The sequence below is a fragment of the Acomys russatus genome, chromosome 19 (assembly GCF_903995435.1).
Source record: "Acomys russatus chromosome 19, mAcoRus1.1, whole genome shotgun sequence".
NCBI classification, from domain to species: Eukaryota; Metazoa; Chordata; class Mammalia; order Rodentia; family Muridae; genus Acomys; species Acomys russatus.
In genome coordinates this window covers 14,860,601-14,877,326 of record NC_067155.1, presented here as the reverse complement: position 1 = coordinate 14,877,326, position 16,726 = coordinate 14,860,601, and the positions used below count along the sequence as shown (strand labels likewise).

At 45.6% G+C, this 16,726-nt stretch overlaps 2 protein-coding genes across 4 annotated transcripts in view; one reads left to right on the top strand and one right to left on the bottom strand.

The window, feature by feature from the left end:
* LOC127203712 (zinc finger protein 235-like) overlaps window positions 1-16,726 on the top strand; it is a 301,721-nt gene that overhangs the window by 44,125 nt on the left and 240,870 nt on the right. The gene's annotated exons all lie outside the window — the stretch shown is intronic.
* LOC127203715 (zinc finger protein 235-like) overlaps window positions 2,853-16,726 on the bottom strand; it is a 176,407-nt gene continuing 162,533 nt past the window's right edge. The window contains exons 1-4 of one of the 2 annotated variants that reach the window (XM_051162564.1): window positions 10,490-10,710; window positions 9,695-9,754; window positions 8,385-8,511; window positions 2,853-5,473 (exon numbers count right to left, since the gene is read on the bottom strand). In XM_051162564.1, coding sequence (XP_051018521.1) covers window positions 3,669-5,473; window positions 8,385-8,511; window positions 9,695-9,709 — 1,947 coding nt within the window. In that variant the 5' untranslated portion in view covers window positions 9,710-9,754; window positions 10,490-10,710 and the 3' untranslated portion in view covers window positions 2,853-3,668. Of the gene's footprint in view, window positions 5,474-8,384; window positions 8,512-9,694; window positions 9,866-10,489; window positions 10,711-16,726 lie in introns of those variants that run through there. The other variant, XM_051162563.1, reaches the window with a different exon arrangement.

The following is a 16,726-nucleotide window of genomic DNA, read 5'->3' as shown; positions in this document are numbered from 1 at the left end:
CCAGGAGGAAAAGCCAAAAAAACAAAACCTAAATGCCAAAGAGCTTGCTAGCTCAAAGTTCAAAAAGTCCCTTCTTATCCGTGCTGTCTTAAACACCCTTCAACTCAAATCCTCTACTACTCTTTAATCCCCGTTAGCTGGTTTATTGCTCTACCCTCTTGACCTAGTATTAACTTTATTAAATCCTGTGTACAGTAAGATCTTGGATTAAAGGTATGTGCTAGGGCCACCTGAACCACACCATAAACCCCTGTTGACAATAAACAAGAAACAGGGGTTTACGGTTCATAGTCTTGGGGTTTTTTTAATGGGGTCAAAAATCCTGCAACATGTCCCCCTTTTTGTCTAAATAAAATACTTTTCTCTATCATCAATAAACTATATACTATCAGGTACACTCATAATGTCCAGTCTATTAGTATTTGCAACCTTGGAGAAAATATTCTACTATCTATGCTATCTATCTATGCTATTGTACTATCTATGCATCCAAATTTCTGTATCTAAATCACGTTGCATAATAACTTGCATTATCGATTAAAACCTATCTTTTTAGATCTAAACCATCTTTATAAATCCCAAACAATTTGAGCTTAATTGTAAGATTATAGCTACTTAGTCTTCAACCGTCAGAGACCCGAGAAGGCTAAATATCATCTGGATAAAGAGGAAGTGCAGAGCAAGTAGCTTCCAAAACTATACACATGACAGAGCCTGCTGGATGCCTGCACAGTCACCCAAGACATCTTTATAACAATGAAGCATCGTCTTTAGCCTTCTGACTCAGAATACCTGACAGACTTTTCTGCGAAGCGGGTAATATGAAGGACTTACCTACCTTGTCCTTGCAAAGCTCGGCAGTCAACTTTCCTGCACCTTTCAGTCATTTTAGGCAGAGATATGTCTGCAGATGAGCAGGAGCATTTTCTTGCACAGTGGCTGGCTTACCACATATGTAGCCATCTCCTAGAGGAGAAATTTTTTTGATGCTCATCACCTTCTTTGATGTTGAAAGATGGTGCTGCTGCCAGTAGCTGACAGGTCTCATTGTCAAGATAGTCTCAAATTAATAAAAACATCTTTAAATGCCATATTCTGTAGATCTCTGGGTTTCTGTGGTATATCTGCGTATCTGAATTGCTTGCTTCTAGCCATATACTGACTGACTAACATAGAAAACACCTGTGATTAACTAAACTAGTACCTAACAAAACCATAAATTTGATGCCTATTAGTTTTCGTTTCTTAATTATCCTGAAGAGTTTGCGATAGCAGCTTTAAAAAAGACTAGAACTTAAACTGCATGTTTTAAGAATTACATAAGTACACGTGAGTGGTATATAGTATGTTGTAACCAAAATATAACCTTAATTTTGTATCAATATATAAGAATCTATTCCTGTTGTCTGGGGGGCATTGTTTTCCACTGTAGGGGTGGGGGCAGGAAAAGTGGGATATTGGCCAGTCTTAAGAAAGCTAGTTGTAACATTTGCTGTAGTCTCTGTGTGCTGTGAAAGTGCAGGCTTAAATGAAATCCTGACTGGAACAGTCTGAGAGGCCGGACCAATTGGGGTCATCTGGAATCAGCAGCTATCGCTGAAGCTGTCCTGGAAGCAAGTTTTGATAAAACAGCTATTAAGACAGTCTGAGGTTGGATCAAGTAGGTTGCTGGAATAAATATGGCTGAGCCTCCTTCTCAGCATCCTCCACGACGAATCCTGTCAGGTCTGCTCTAATTGCACTGGTGTCCAGTTCTTTTGTTACATAAACATATAAACCTTCACAGGTAATATAATGCTTTGCGCTAACACATATATGGAACATGGAATGTGCACAGAGCTGCTACATATGATTCTTTGCTCTTTGCATGAGCAGGTGAAGAGCATCTCACTTTCTTTGTGAGTTAGTTTGGACTGTATAACTGTCTTAGTTTGGGTTTTATTGATGTGAAGAGACACAGTGACCGAGGCTAGTCTTATAAAGGAAACATTTAATTGGGGCTGGCTTACAGTTTCAGAAGTTCAGTCCATTAGCATCATGACAGGAAGGAGGCATGGCAGTGCACAGGCAGACATGGTGCTGGAGGGGCTGAGGGTTCTACATCTGGATCCACAGGCAGCCGAAAGAGACTGTCATGTGCAGGCAGCCAAGACAAGGCTCTCTTCCACACGGGGCAGAATCTGAGCATGGGAGAGCTCAAAGCCCATGCCTCCCAGTGACACACTACCTCCAACAAGGCCACACCATCTAATAACACCATTATCTATGGGTCAATCACATGAGTCTATTGGGGGCTAAACCTACCCAAATCTCAATAATCAAATTTGAAGAAACTTTCATCCATGTCTTGTGAAAAGAAGGCATGATGAGTCCTGAGGGCTTAGCAGCCAACACGATCTATTGGCTGTGCATAGCTGTGGCTCTGGCCGGAGACATTTTCATGTCTTAGCCAGTCTCAAAACTGTTTGCTTGCAGAGAGATCAGCAATAGGTGTGACCTGTTGATTTCATTCTTCATGTCAGCAGCCAAGATGTTCACGGGGTCTCTCCCAGACAAATCTGAGTTTTATAAATTTGGATGGAATCCATAGGGTTTTTTTTTCCCCCTTCCTGTTGATACCAATACAAAACCTCTCCCTCAGTGTAACATATTTCCTGTCTTCCATTCTGAAGTTTGGACATCCTTAAGCATCCTTAATATGAACAGGCTGCTTTAATTCTACAGGTTTTTTTTTTTTTTCTATAATCAAATGTCTCTCAGCAGCTATATTTTTTTTTGCTCATTAGCATTTAAAAAATTTAAAGTTAATAAAAGCATTCTATAATCTATCTCTAGAGTCTTTTTTTATACCTTTCCGTTAAGCACCTCTTTTAAAGTACAATTAGACCACTCTATAACTGCTTTTCCTGCAGGATTGTGTGGTACACCTGTAATATGCTTTATATTATGACAATCAAAAAATTGCTTCATTAGAGACATAGGCAGGAATATTGTCAGTCTTAATCTGCACAGGCATTCCCATAATTTCCAAGAAACATGTAATTACAGAATCAGTTCATTAGAACTTAAAGCAGTTACCCACTGAAAGCCTGAATAGTTGTCTATGGTATGGTAGGCATATTTTAATTTTCAAGACTCTGTGAAATGAAACACATCCATTTGACAAATTTCATTTCTTTGGGTACTTTTTGAGATACTCCCTGAAGGTAATGGAGTTCGGTTATATTTGTTGTTAATTTCTCCCAAATAACTGCTACAAGGTCTTTGCCAATCTCCATTACCCACAATGATATAATCTCAGCATTAGTACAAGGCACTGCAATTGCTGTTGGGTCTCTTCCTGACAATTAAAAATTCTTTTTTATAATTAAATCTGAAACCTTTCCTATATTAAGAAGATCATTTCTAAAATACTATCTTTCCCTATCAGCCCAGTAGGAAATGTGTTGAGGGGGTAAAAAACCCTTAAATACAGTCCCCTGTGAAGTCTCCAGAAGCTTCTGGGTTGTGGGAGAGCTTTGATCATCAGCAGCATAAAGCCCACCCGACAGCAGGACGAATCTAGAGGTGCCTTGTAGTGTGGACTCTCTCTCTGGTGGTTGACAAGATGTGATCTCGGACTTACAAGCAGATGCTTACAAGAAGCCCTGACAGCGGATGCTGCAGATTTAGGGCCTCTCCCCAATGTGGACCCTCTGGTGCTTCTGGAAGTATGAGACGTTACTGTAGCCCTTCCCGCACCGCTGACACGTGTACGGTTTCTCTCCCGTGTGGACCCTCCTGTGAGCACTAAGGCCCGCGCTCCACCTGAACTCTTTCCCGCACTCCTCACACTTGAACGGCTTCTCCCCGGTGTGAATTATCTGATGCACTTGGAGATTGGACCTCTGTGTGAAGGCTTTCCCACACGTGTCGCACCTGTAGGGCTTCTCCCCGGTGTGGACGCTCTGATGAGCTTGCAGGGCTGAGGCATGACTGAAGCCCTTCCCGCACTCCTCACACGCATGGGGTTTCTCTTCCGTGTGGATTTTATGGTGGGAGTGAAGGTTTGAGGTACTCCTGAAGCGCTTCCCACACACGTCACATATATATGGCTTCTCCCCAGTGTGGACTCTCTGATGGGTGTGAAGATTCGATGTGCTCCGGAAGTGCTTCCCACAGGCGTCACACCTGTACGGCTTTTCCCCGGTGTGAACTCTCTGGTGGGCTTGAAAGTCTGAGCTCCCGCTGAAGCCCTTCCCGCACACATTACAGCGAAACGGCCTCTGTCCTGTGTGGACCCCCTGGTGTCTACGGAAGGTTGTGAGGGAACTGAATCCCTTCCCGCACTCTCCACATCGATACGGCTTCTCTCCCGTGTGGACCCGCTGGTGGCTGTGAAGGTGCCAGCTCAAGCTGAAGCGCTTCCCGCACGCGTCGCACTCGTAAGGTTTCTCTCCCGTGTGGAATCTCTGGTGGGCGTGCAGGTTCGAGCTACAGCTGAAGCCTTTGCCGCAGTCGCCGCACTTATATGGCTTCTCCCCCGTGTGGGTCCTCTCGTGGATCTGGCGGTGCTCCCACTTCGTGAAGCCCTTCCCACACAGCTTACACTTGTAAGGCTTCTCTCCGGTGTGCACTCGGCGGTGGATTTTGAGATCCCACTTGCGGCTGAAGCCTTTCCCACAGCTGTCACACCTGTAGGGCTTCTCCCCCGTGTGCACTCTCTGGTGGGTCTGAAGGTTCGAGCTTTGATTGAAACCCTTGCCACACATGTGGCACCAGTAGCGCTTTTTCCCTGGATGAGCACTTTGTTGAATGGGGACACTGGAGCTATGGCTGCTGTCCTCGTGTGTACTACGTACAGGGGACTCTTTTTCTAAAAAGACCTGCTGATGGCGTTCCTGACTGGAGCTGCCAATGAAGGCTTCCCGGCCCTGGCTGCACTGGGAGGCCTTCCGTTCTGTGTAAACATGATGCTGAGTGAGGGGTGACACAGGATAGATGACTTCACCACAGTCGCCGCAGCTGTGGGCTTTGTCTCTCCTATGCAGGATATTGTTATTATGGTGGGGAGTGAAACTTGGAATGTCAGCTCCAGAAGCCAACAGCACTGCACTGCTTTTCACTGGAGGCTGCGGACACTGTTTCTGATGGTTCCATCTCTTGCCAAGATGCGTTTTACTCCTAGAACCCTGACCTCTACTAGTGAGAAATCCCTGATTTTCAGTAACGCAGGAAAGGTCGCATGTGAGACTCTCAGGACAGCCATCACCCTCAGAGGCCTGGGGAGTCTCTTCTGCTCCCGGGTGGCAGGAGGCGTGGCACTGCTCCAGGAAGTGAGGACCCTTTCCTTGAGTGTTTATTTCAGCTTCTGGAGTTCTGGCCAGTTTGTTGACAACATGGATTGCCATTTGCCAGCATGGAAGCCGCCCCGGTGAAAGGCACCTTATGAACGTTGCATGAAGAGACTCCATCTTGTTTGGACTTTGGCCCCCTGAAAGAATAGAGAATAGAAGGTGGGATCAGCAAGGATGGGATCATTGAAGGTCCACGTCTCATTTCTCTCTGGAGACGTTAGCTAGAGACCAGCAGCAAAGATGAACGTCCAAGAGCTCAGAGGAACGGAGATCTACAGCGAGAGCACACAGCTAACGTCAAGTCACGTTTGACCATGGTGGGAAACCTGGAGTGAGCCTAAGAGATGAGGCTCAGGGTCACCTTTGGCCTCTGCTGAGTCACTGCCTTGCTGCCCCTGTGTGCAGCTGTGCAGGCAGATAACGGGAAGGAAGCACCTCTCAGCATCTGGGCATTTTCACTTGAGGGACGGTGTGAGGTGAAGTACACATGGGTGTGACTCCTCCCCGAGACTGGAGGGAGCAGAGAAAACCAGACCTGTCTGGTCGTACCCTGTCTGCGGGTGACGTGAAGACTGATCTGATTCGCCTGATTTGAAGCCAGAGTGTAAACGGGAAGGCGCAGGGAGTTTTGGAGGCTGAGGGGAAAAGGCGAGGCATACAGGGCCCGGATGCCAATGTCCAGCTTGAGGAAGTCACTGTGTTTGAGATCACACACATGTAGGAGGAGACTGGAATAGCTTCAGCACACAAACTTGCTTGGAAAATATGAGAAGAAAGCTAAGGCTTTTAGATGGCCAGACCTTTAACATGCCTGCTGACTAGGGAAGGGCTTCCCTGAGAAGACATCAGCATGCAAGGGCAGCAGCGAGTGGGTTTCCTTCAGGCACCTGCTCTCCAACCTAAGCTCACCAGGCTCACAACGGAGCAGGGGAAGGGCTCAAAGTCCAAGGTAGATCTCAGCTGCCAACCTACAGCAGCAGATGCCCTGAAGGAATAGCAAAGGCTGCAATGCTATCTGACAAGATTCACCCCAAAGAAAATGACATGGGAACAAATTATAACACGGGAAACAATGAAAGTGCATAGAATTCTGATTCTGAAACTGGAAACCAATGAAGTGGAAGACCCAGTGATCCTGGGACACAGCCTGGTGGCTTGTATGACACATCAGGAAAGGTTCATGTCAGTGGGAGACAGAGGTGGAGGAAAAGCGTTGCAGGTTGGGAGCGGGATGCTTTTGTGTAAGAACAGGGAAAATTTGGGGGCGATGGACATTCCCGCAGCTGCACAAGGGCCAAGGGCTTCATGGAGACGGTGTTCACAGTGTGCAAGCACTTGGGATATTGGTGTATGTGACCGCAACCCAAACCAAATCCGTGGTAACAGCTCAGACAGCAGTGGAGGCAAGCACAGAATGTGGAAAGTGAGCAGGAGGAAAGTGAGGCACAGGTAAAACTGTCTGTCAGAGTATGGTCTATGAGGAGTCCTGAGAAGACAAATGAAGAGAGAGAGGGAGAGGGAAAGAGAGAGAGAGAGAGAGAGAGACAGACAGACAGACAGACAGACAGACAGACAGACAGAGACACATAGAGAGAGAGAGAGAGACAGAGAGACAGAGAGAGAGAGAAAAAGAGACAGAAAGAAAGACACACACACACACACAGAGAGAGAGAGAGAGAGAAAACGACACACACACATGGCCTGGAGAGATGGCTCTGTGGTTAAGGGCATTGCCTGCTCTTCCAAAGGACCCGGGTTCAATTCCCAACACCCACATGGCAGCTCACAACTGTCTCTAACTCCAAGATCTGACACCCTCACACCAATGCACATAAATTAAAAAATAAAATATTTTAAACACACACACACACACACACACACAGACAGTCAGACAGACAAAGACAGCATGACACTCTACCAGGAAAGAACATTCTGGCCAGAGAGACATAAGCTACAACAGCTGAGACACACAGAAGCAGGTAAAAAAAAATTTGGGAGATCATCAGAGCTGGATTGTAAGGTTCCAGTCAGGCACAGTGGACAAGCCCTGTCACCCTAGTGCTTGGGAAGGTAAGGCAGGAGAATCACACATTTCTGGGCAAGCCTGGGCTACCTAGCAAGGCCTTGCCACGAAACAAAAACTGAAAACATCTTGATTTAACCAGGTGTTATAGGAGGCCAACGGTCTTGGCCAGCGAGCACCTGGATGAGACTCTTCCGTTATGTGGGGTGGGGGTGGGGTGAAAGCGCCTCACAGGAGAACAGTAGCAGCACTGGGTGTCTTGTGTGTGCACTTACCTGACTGGGTCAAGGACACAAGGACTTTCTTGTGGAACCTTCCCGAAGCTAAGGAAAGCCTCTGAGGTCAAGGTGTGGCAGGGGTGTCCCTGCACACAGGCCCAGAGAGGCCGTTGTTAGGAAGCTGTGAAAGTGAAACCAGGATTGCCTTGGAGAGACCCCAAGAGGTTACAGATGGATGCCAGAGCCCTGGGGTACCTGGCAAGGAAAGCTGCTAACAGGGAGTAGAGCCAGCCCAGGGGAGAGAAGTGTGCTGCAGTCAACAAAGCTGAAAGGAGCTCGAGATCTGAAGAGCGCTTTGACATCAGACGCAGAAATGTAGAGTTTGGAGTTCTCTTTCCTGGTTTTGTTCTTGTTTTGGTCCAGTGTTTCCTCGCTGTGCTCCCCTTCCTCCCATATAGAACGGTAGAGTCTGCGCCACCATGTGTTGGATTCTGTGACCTGCTTGTTGGGTTCTTTGAACACTGGACTTCAGGGTGGAGACATAGTAGGTTATGGTCTTTTGTGGTTGGATGGCATGCTGACATGGATACGTTGTGACATGGTTGGGTTTGCAGCACACGCGTGCTGGCTAACAACCATTCGTTTACTCTAATTCCAGGAGCTCTGATGCCCTCTTCTGGTATACAAGCAAACATGCAGACAAAATGCTCAAATACACATCAACAACTAACAAAAAGGAAAGAGGGTAACCAAGACATCGCATGTGAACTTCTGACATTGCCAAGGGACACAGGGCGCCATCCTCACCCACTGACAGAAGGTTCCTGAAGGTCTCCAGCATCACGTCACGGTACAGCTTCCTCTGGGCAGCATCCAGCAGCCCCAGCTCCTCCTCGCTGAAGACCACGGCCACGTCCCTGAACGTTACCGCCTCCTGTGACAGCAAAGATGTGCCACCTCAGTTTCATACCCAATGTCACCAGGACCTGAGCAACTGTTTACACAGCGCCTATTGTCTTAGTTGGGGTTTCTATTACTGCAACAAAACACCATGACCAAAAGGCAAGGTGGGGAGAAAAGGCTTACCTTGGCTTTCACTTCCATATTCCTGTTCATTAGGAAGGAAGTCAGGACAGGTGCTCAAAAGGGATTGAACACAGAGGCAGGAGCTGATGCAGAGGCCATGGACGGATGCTGCTTACTGGCTTACTTTCCATGGCTTGCTCAGCCTGCTTACTTATAGAACCCAGGACCATCAGCCCAGGGATGACATCACCCACAGTGGGCTGGGCCCTCCCACGCTGATCACTAATTAAGAAAATGCCTTACAGTTAGACCTTATGGAAACACTGTCTCAACTGACAGTCCTTAATCTCTAACGACTCTAGCTTTTTAAAAAATTATTTTATTTTATTTCCATTTATGTGCATTGGCGTGAGAGGGTCCGGATCTTGGGAGTTACAGACAGTTGTGAGCTGCCACGTAGGTGCTGGGAATTGGACCAGGATCCTTTGGAAGAGCAGGCAGTTTTCTTAAACACTGAGCCATCTCTCCAGGCCCTGATGAGTCTATCTTGTGTCAAGCTGACACAACACCACCAGCCAGCATACATATTTACCCACTTCTATGGCTACAAAGGGGCTATGGTGGGGAGGGGGAGGAAAACACTGTTGCAAGGAATTTGTTATCTATTCCGTAACTGGGTCACTAGGTCCATAGTTGTTAAGTGGGAAGTCCCAGAGTTCAGAGATAGAGAGGGACAATCCATGTAAGTAGCAACATGTTGACTTTGTAGTGGAAACAGCTGGCAATGCCTGGCTCCTCCTGGGCAGTACAGCTCTGGTGCACCTTCATCCCCAAAGCAAAAATGTTCTGAAACCCATTTCATGAGTGATGTCATGATTTAATCTTTTTTACACTATGGAACAATGTATTTTGAGCACATGTCCCCCACTAACCTCTCTCACCCCTCCTCCTACCAAACCTGTCTTCTCAGCAACACCCCCTCACACTGTCACGCAGTCCAGTGTGGCTCAGCTGCACAGTGCTTGCCCAGCATGCAGGGTCCTGTTTTCAGTCCCTAGCACTGGGGGGAGTGGGGGAAGCCACCGACTTACCTGTGACTTGGTCATTGCTCTCTTCTTCTCTTTGACACAGGCAGGGCTCTGGGAAGCAAGCTGGGGGAGGAAGGGCGTCATGAGAGCATCGCTAGGACAGTCAGTCCACATGGCTGCCTCAGCCTTCCCATCAGCCCCAAGCGCTGGCATTCCAAGTCTGTGCGCCCAGACCTGGCTTTTCTACCCACTTCCTGTTAACCGGGAGTGTCAGCCTTTTTGCCTCAGCTCACTCACAGCAGAGGGTTAGGAAAGCCCACAATCTCTATTTCTAGAAGCTTTCAGGAGTGCGGGGCGCCCTCACCTTCACAAAGCTGCCTGTGGTGATGGGCTTCTCAGAAAAAACAAATTTTAAGAAGCTCCAAGCTCTCTTAAGAATGCTGTGTCATGGCTGACCACTGCTCTCAGAAGGGTCTGTTAATTGTGACAGCTACTATATATATATTTGTTTCTGTACATAGGTGTGAAAGTCCACCCTCTTGCTCTGAAAGCTTTAAATACTAATAAACGTTGCTCATTTGCAAGAGCCTCCTCCACAAAGTTTCTTTTCCCATGTGCATGCAAATAATAACCAATAAAGGGGAGTTTGGCCCTGTGAGAGGGGTTAGCGGATGAAGGAGACTGCCACCGACCCTGACAGCGTGAGTTCCAGTCTCTGGACACCACGCTGTGGAAGGAGAGACTGGACTTCCACAAGTTGTCTTCTAACCTCCTTACACAAGCCGTGGCACGCACCCATCTCTAATAATAAAGCAATTTTTTCCCCAAAAAATCACACTTAAAAACCAAGTTGCACACCACTTAAGGCGTCAGGGCACCGGCCTCCGTCCCCACAGCTCCTCTCCAGGCTCCCTGGGAAGCTAGACTCTCCCGGGGGCTCCACAAGCAGCTGAGATGGTCCAGGAATCCCGGGCAGCGCCGCCTCAGGCAGAGCCCATCAGAGAGGACCCGGCCGCCGCCCCCGCCGCCCCGCTTCTCCCCGGGCCGTAGACTCGGTCCCCGAGGGGAGACACCGGGAGCACGAGCGCGCACGAAGGACCATGGGACGTTCTTGCCATGTCCAGGAAGTGGCCTCCGCCACCGCTAGTCCCCCAGAACTACATTTCCCAGAATGCCTTTAACGGAAGATCCGCGCTTTAGTACATTTCCCAGAATGCAAACCATGTTTATAGGATTCAACCTGTTTTAACTAGAGTTATATCAGTGGAAATAGCTGTTCGGGAGCTGTCTCTCCCTGTTTGCTTTGCGATTTGTTCTTTTCTGAAATGCCCTGAAAGACAACAATGGATACTTTGTTGTTTTTGGTTTGGGATTCTTGGAGAGTTTCTTTGGCCTGGAACTCCCCTGTAGACCAGGCTGGCCTGAACTTAGGAGACCCACCTGATGTTGCCTTCCGAGATTTGGGGTTAAAGGCCTTTGCCATCACCTGTCCTTTGGTAATACATTTTCAGTCTATACTGTCTTCCAGTTCAATCATTTTCATCACCAATATATTGTTGAGCCCACTTAATTAGCTTTTTCTTTTCTTTTCTTTTCTTTCTTTTTTTTTTTTTTTTATATTTTAATTCTTAGCTTTGTAATCTCCATGAAAAGATAACTGGCCTCCCATCCACAGCTACAGAGGGTTATTCTGTTCTTAAAAGTCAAGCTTTGAGTTACCACCTGCCTAATGCGGTACAAATCAAAGAAGACCTATATTTTTGTTTGTTTGCTTTTTTAAGATTTACTTTTCATGCAGCCTCATTCAGAGGCCAAAAGAGGGTGAAAGATCCTGGAACTGGACTAACAGGTGGTGGTGATCTGTCCAGTCTGGTCACTGGGAACCCAACCTGAATCCCCAGCAAGAGCTCGTAAGCACTGAACCTGCTCTCCAGTTCCAAGAGTTTTGTTTTCAAGATGACGTTGACATTGAACTCAAGACCTTTCAAATGTTAAACACCTGCTCACGCCCCCTAGCCCAACACTGGTGGGTCCTGAGTAAGAGCTCTATTGTTGAGCTCTTAAAACTGTGAGCTGTGTCCATGACATAAAAACGAACCCACTGGACCAGCCATGATGACACATGCCTTTGATCCTAGCATTCAGGAGGCAGTGGCAGGTGGATCTGTGATGTTTTTGTCAGCCTCATGTACATAGCAAGTTCCTGGGTAGAGGGTTGCACAGTGAGACACAGTTTCAACAAACAGACCAAGAAAAGAAAAGAAAAACAAACAAACAAAGAAACAAACAAAACCAGCCTCAGTGAGATCAGAGATAAACCTCATCCAGGGACCACTCCTGCAGTAAGATGAGCTCTCGTACCTGTGGCATGGTGTGGACATCTGAAACAGGAAAAGGACTTTGAAAACGCATTGGTAAAATATAATAAATAATAAAATGAAAACGTATTGGCAAAAGGGCTTAGGAAGGGATGGGATAAACATTGAGATGTAACAAGAATAAATTAAAAAAAAAAAAAAAAAAAAAAAAAGAACGCTGAGAGGAAGGCTGCTGGGTGAGCTGCTGAAACTCAGCTTCTCCCAACATGTGCCTGAAGCTGCTCTCAACTATGGATGCAATCCAGAAAAGAGTCCAGAAGATGGGGCTATGGCTTTTATATGGGTATAAGATAAGGTTATATTTTGGGTGCAACATATTATGTACCTACTCATTTTAATGTATTGTACCTATATGATTCTTAAAAATGCTATGTGCAGCTGTTCTACTCCTTCAGAAAACTACTATCACAAACTGTTTCGGGTAATTAAGACATGTAAACTAATAGTCAATCAAACTTGTGGTTTTGTTAGATATGAGTTTAGCTAATCACAGGTATTTTCTAAGTTAATAAATCAGTATATAGCTAGAAACAAGCAATTAAGCCATACTAGAGATAGATCGGTAAGGTCTTCAAAAGCCTCAGAGATATACAGAATATGATATTTGAAGATGTTTTATTAATTTGAGAATTATTATTAGTTTTTTTTTTTTTTTTTTTTTTTTTTTTTTTTTTTTTTTTTTTTTTGGCAATGAGACATGCCAGCTCCTGGCAGCACCCCCTTTTTGGCTTCAAAGAAGATGATGAACATCAAAAAAATTTTCTCCTTTAGGAGATGGCTTCACATGTGGCAAGCCAGCCACTGGGTAATAAAATGTGCTTGCTTGTACTGCAGACAGAAAACCGGACAACCAGCCGGGCGTGGTGGCGCACGCCTTTAATCCCAGCACTCGGGAGGCAGAGGCAGGCGAATCGCTGTGAGTTCGAGGCCTGCCTGGTCTACAAAGCGCGTCCAGGATGGCCAAGGCTACACAGAGAAACCCTGTCTCGAAAAACCAAAAGAAAAAAAAGAAAAGAAAACCAGACAACCTGGATGCAGGGGAGCCAACTGCTGAGGTTTGCAAGGCCAAGGTAAGCAAGTCCTCATGGTACCTGCTTCACAGAAAACTCTGTCAGATATTCGGAGCCAGACAGCTCAAGATAATGCTCCAACGTTATAGAGAAGCCTTGGGTGACTTTGCAGGTGGCCGGAAGTGCCCGTCGTTTCTTAGTTTTGGAAGCTGCTTGCTCTGCACTTCCTGTTTACTCAGGTAATATTTATCCTGCTCAGGTTTCTGATGAGGTTGAAGACTAAATAGTTACAGTCTTATAATTAAGGTTAAGTTGTTTGTGGGGGACGGTCATTTTAAGACAACCCCCCCCCCCCCCCCCCCCCCCCGATCTCATAGTAAGAGCTACTCCTTTCTGGCTATAAACTAGCTTTCCCAGTAAGTCTACTGGTAAAATCAGATTAAAGGCCAGCTGCCCGCGAGCAGCAGTTGGGGGAACTTTTTCCTGACTAACCAGATCTTTTACAACTTCTCTCTCTCTCTGGGATTTCTCCCCCCTTCTGTGATTATATCAGCTGTAAAGGTAGACACCTGCTGGAGCAGTTCACAGGTATCCATAGCAACCCTCGCTTATGCAAATACCCATGCCCCCGTGCCTATAAAAACCCTGTGGAAATTTTCAATAAACAAGGTTTGATCAGAATCCAGACTTGCCTCCTGTTTCTTCTGTCTCCTGTCCTTTCTCACTCCCGCACCCCTTCCCATGTTCCATTTGAAGACCCTGCGGGCCGGGGCAGTTTGGCGCCCAGATGTGAGGCCTGAGGCACAGGGAAATCTGTGTGGAGCACTGTCTTTTTAAGACTGCAGTCGCTTCATGCGTTGAGGCCGTGAAGAAATGCCCTCTCCACGAGTGAAGACCCACACAGAGATCGCCATGGAAGACACCTGCTCCGTGAGAGAAGATCGGAGGAGAGGTACGCAGACGGCGATATTATGGGACAGGGAATTAGTGTACATGAAAAGTTCATAGGTGGACTTAAAGATTCTCTCAAGGCACGAGGAACTAAGGTTAAGAAGAAAGATTTAGTTCATATTTTTCCTCTTCCTTAATGACATTTGTCCCTGGTTCCCACAGGAAGGAACCATAGATGAGAAAGAGATGGAAAAGAGTGGGAAATGCCCTCCAAGATTTTTTTTTTTGACACATTTGGACCAGAGAAGATCCCTGTTACTGCATTTTCTTACTGGAAAAATGTGAAGTAGAGTTGGTAAAAAATTACAGGAATGCTGTATTATGCTTTTAGACCTATAAAAGTTCTTTATATAAAGATAGTTTAGACCCTAGATATGCCGTTTATTGTCAAGATTTTTTTTTTTGCCTTGCCTATCAGATTGTTTGTTTGCTTTATAATTGTCATGTCAAATTTTATTTCTATGTCTGTAAATTTGTTTAATTGTTTAAATATTGTTTTATTTTTCTATATCTTGAGAGAGGGCCAAGTTTTACTCACTGGCCAATTTTCTAAACCAGTGCGGCCCAACATGACATGCACAGCCCATGAGGCAGTAAGAATACTGCCTCTGCGGCAGCAGCAGGCCCATCCTTTGCAGGGCCTGGACCCAGGTGCAGCGGCCGCCCATGGGGAACAAGCCCAGGACTGAATTATCCACGGACAAAAACGTTTCACAGGCGCTGCTCCTGGTTCAACTCTTACAGAACAGGGATGGCTGTGAACACATGGCTGGTCAGAGAAGTACATTCTAAGAAATAGAGTTTACTGCCTAAAACTTAGAATTTTCTTGCTTGATTTTTCCTTGTAAGAGACTAACAGTTTTCCAAACTGGTCTAGGGAAGGGAGTTAATTCCAAACTCCTTAGCTAGCTACAAGATGTTTATACTTTTCTTGTTTCTTTGCTTAATTTTTACTTGAGATATTTCTAAAAAAAAATTTTAGATTCTCAAAAAAGAGAGATAAACTAGTTTTGTCCTTAAAACCAAACATTTACAGCTGGGAGCTTAGATCAAACTAGCTAAACAAGCCCAGGGCTAGAATGTCCTTGGGCCAGATAATTTTACAGACACTGCTCCTAGTTATCTGTGGGCTTGATTCCTACAGAGCAGAGATGGCTACAGACATGTGGCCGGTTGGAGAGGCAGAACCAGGAGGCTGATTGTGTTCGGAGCCAGCCCAGGGTCATTCAAGGCTAAAAGAGTCTACTGGCTATGAAAAAATGCTGATGCCCCATGCCAAAGCTAACTTCCTCCTTTCTGCTCCTGCAGATGTTTAGTAGGTTAGATAACTTCCTTCTTTCAGCCTCTGCATAACTTCCTCCTTTCACCCCCTGCAGATGTTATTTAGCAGGTTAGCTCGGGACTTTCCGAGAGATAGTTAGCTAAGATAAGATAGAAATTGCTCTGAGAAAACCCACAGGATGTTCCCCTGATGGTATCATCTGGAGACATTCTTGCCCCCCCTCTACTGCTTAGTTCCTGCCTCCACCCCATATAAGCTTTTGCTTTTGATTCAATAAACGGACCTTGATAGGAACGCTACTTGGTCTCACCTCTTTCTTTCCCGTCTCATCCACAGGTATGGCGACCCCGTAATTACTGGTCCTGCTGGATGGGACAGCTGATAGTTTTCTAAACTAGCCTAAGGAATGTAGTTAACTACCCAGAACTTAGAATTTTCTTGTTTTCCTGATTAATTTTTGTTTGAGATGTTTAAAGATTTTTTTTTTTTTTTTACTAGAATTGAAATGAAATAATTAAACAAGTCTCGGTGGCACATGCCTTTAATCCCAGCACTCGGGAGACAGAGACAAGCGGATCACTGTGACAGGGCGTGGTGGTGCATACCTTTAATCCCAGCATTTAGGGATTAACAAAGGTGGAACTCTTGAGTTCCAACCTGGTCTCCACAGGGCTTGATCTGATGTTAAGGTAAATTATTTACAGAGATGTAAGTTGATTAATGAGACTATGCAACTTATGGGAACATTACAGCTAGGACTGCCCTCGCCTGTGGCTGTTCCCAAGAATATTTTCAAAGTTGTAATAGACCTTAAGGATTGTTTTTTCACTATTCCCTTGCATCCAAAAGATTGCCATAGCTTTGCTTTCAGTGGATGTTCTGTGAATTTTAGAGAACCAAGGAAGAGATATCATTGGCAGGTTTTGTCTCAGAGAATGGCTATCAGTCCTACCCTATGTCACAAATTTGTAGCTACAGCTTTACAAGAGGTTAATAAATATATATACTGATTTATATATCATTCATTACATGGACGATATACTTACTGCTGTAAAGGATGCACAACAAGTGCGTCTGTGTTATTCCTTTATGGAAACCCAATTATCTCAGTCTGGTCTGCAAACAGCTCCTGAAGAAGCCCAAAAAGGTTGATCCATATTCGTATTTAGAATTTCAGCTTTTTCCTTCTCAGATAAAAGACCAAAGTGTCACACTGAGAATGGATCACTCAGAGACTTTAAATGATTTTCAAAAGTTGCTTGGTGATATAAATTGACTTAGACCTTAATTAAAATTAACAACTGGAGATTTGCAGCCCTTATTCAAAATCTTACAAGGAGATTCTTCTCCAAATTCATGCCGGGAGCTTACAGCTGGAGCTAGGAAAGCCTTGGCGTTAGTGGAAGAGACTATCTCCCATCAATTCATAACCTACATAGATTATAACAAGCCTCTAGGGTATATTATCCTGCCC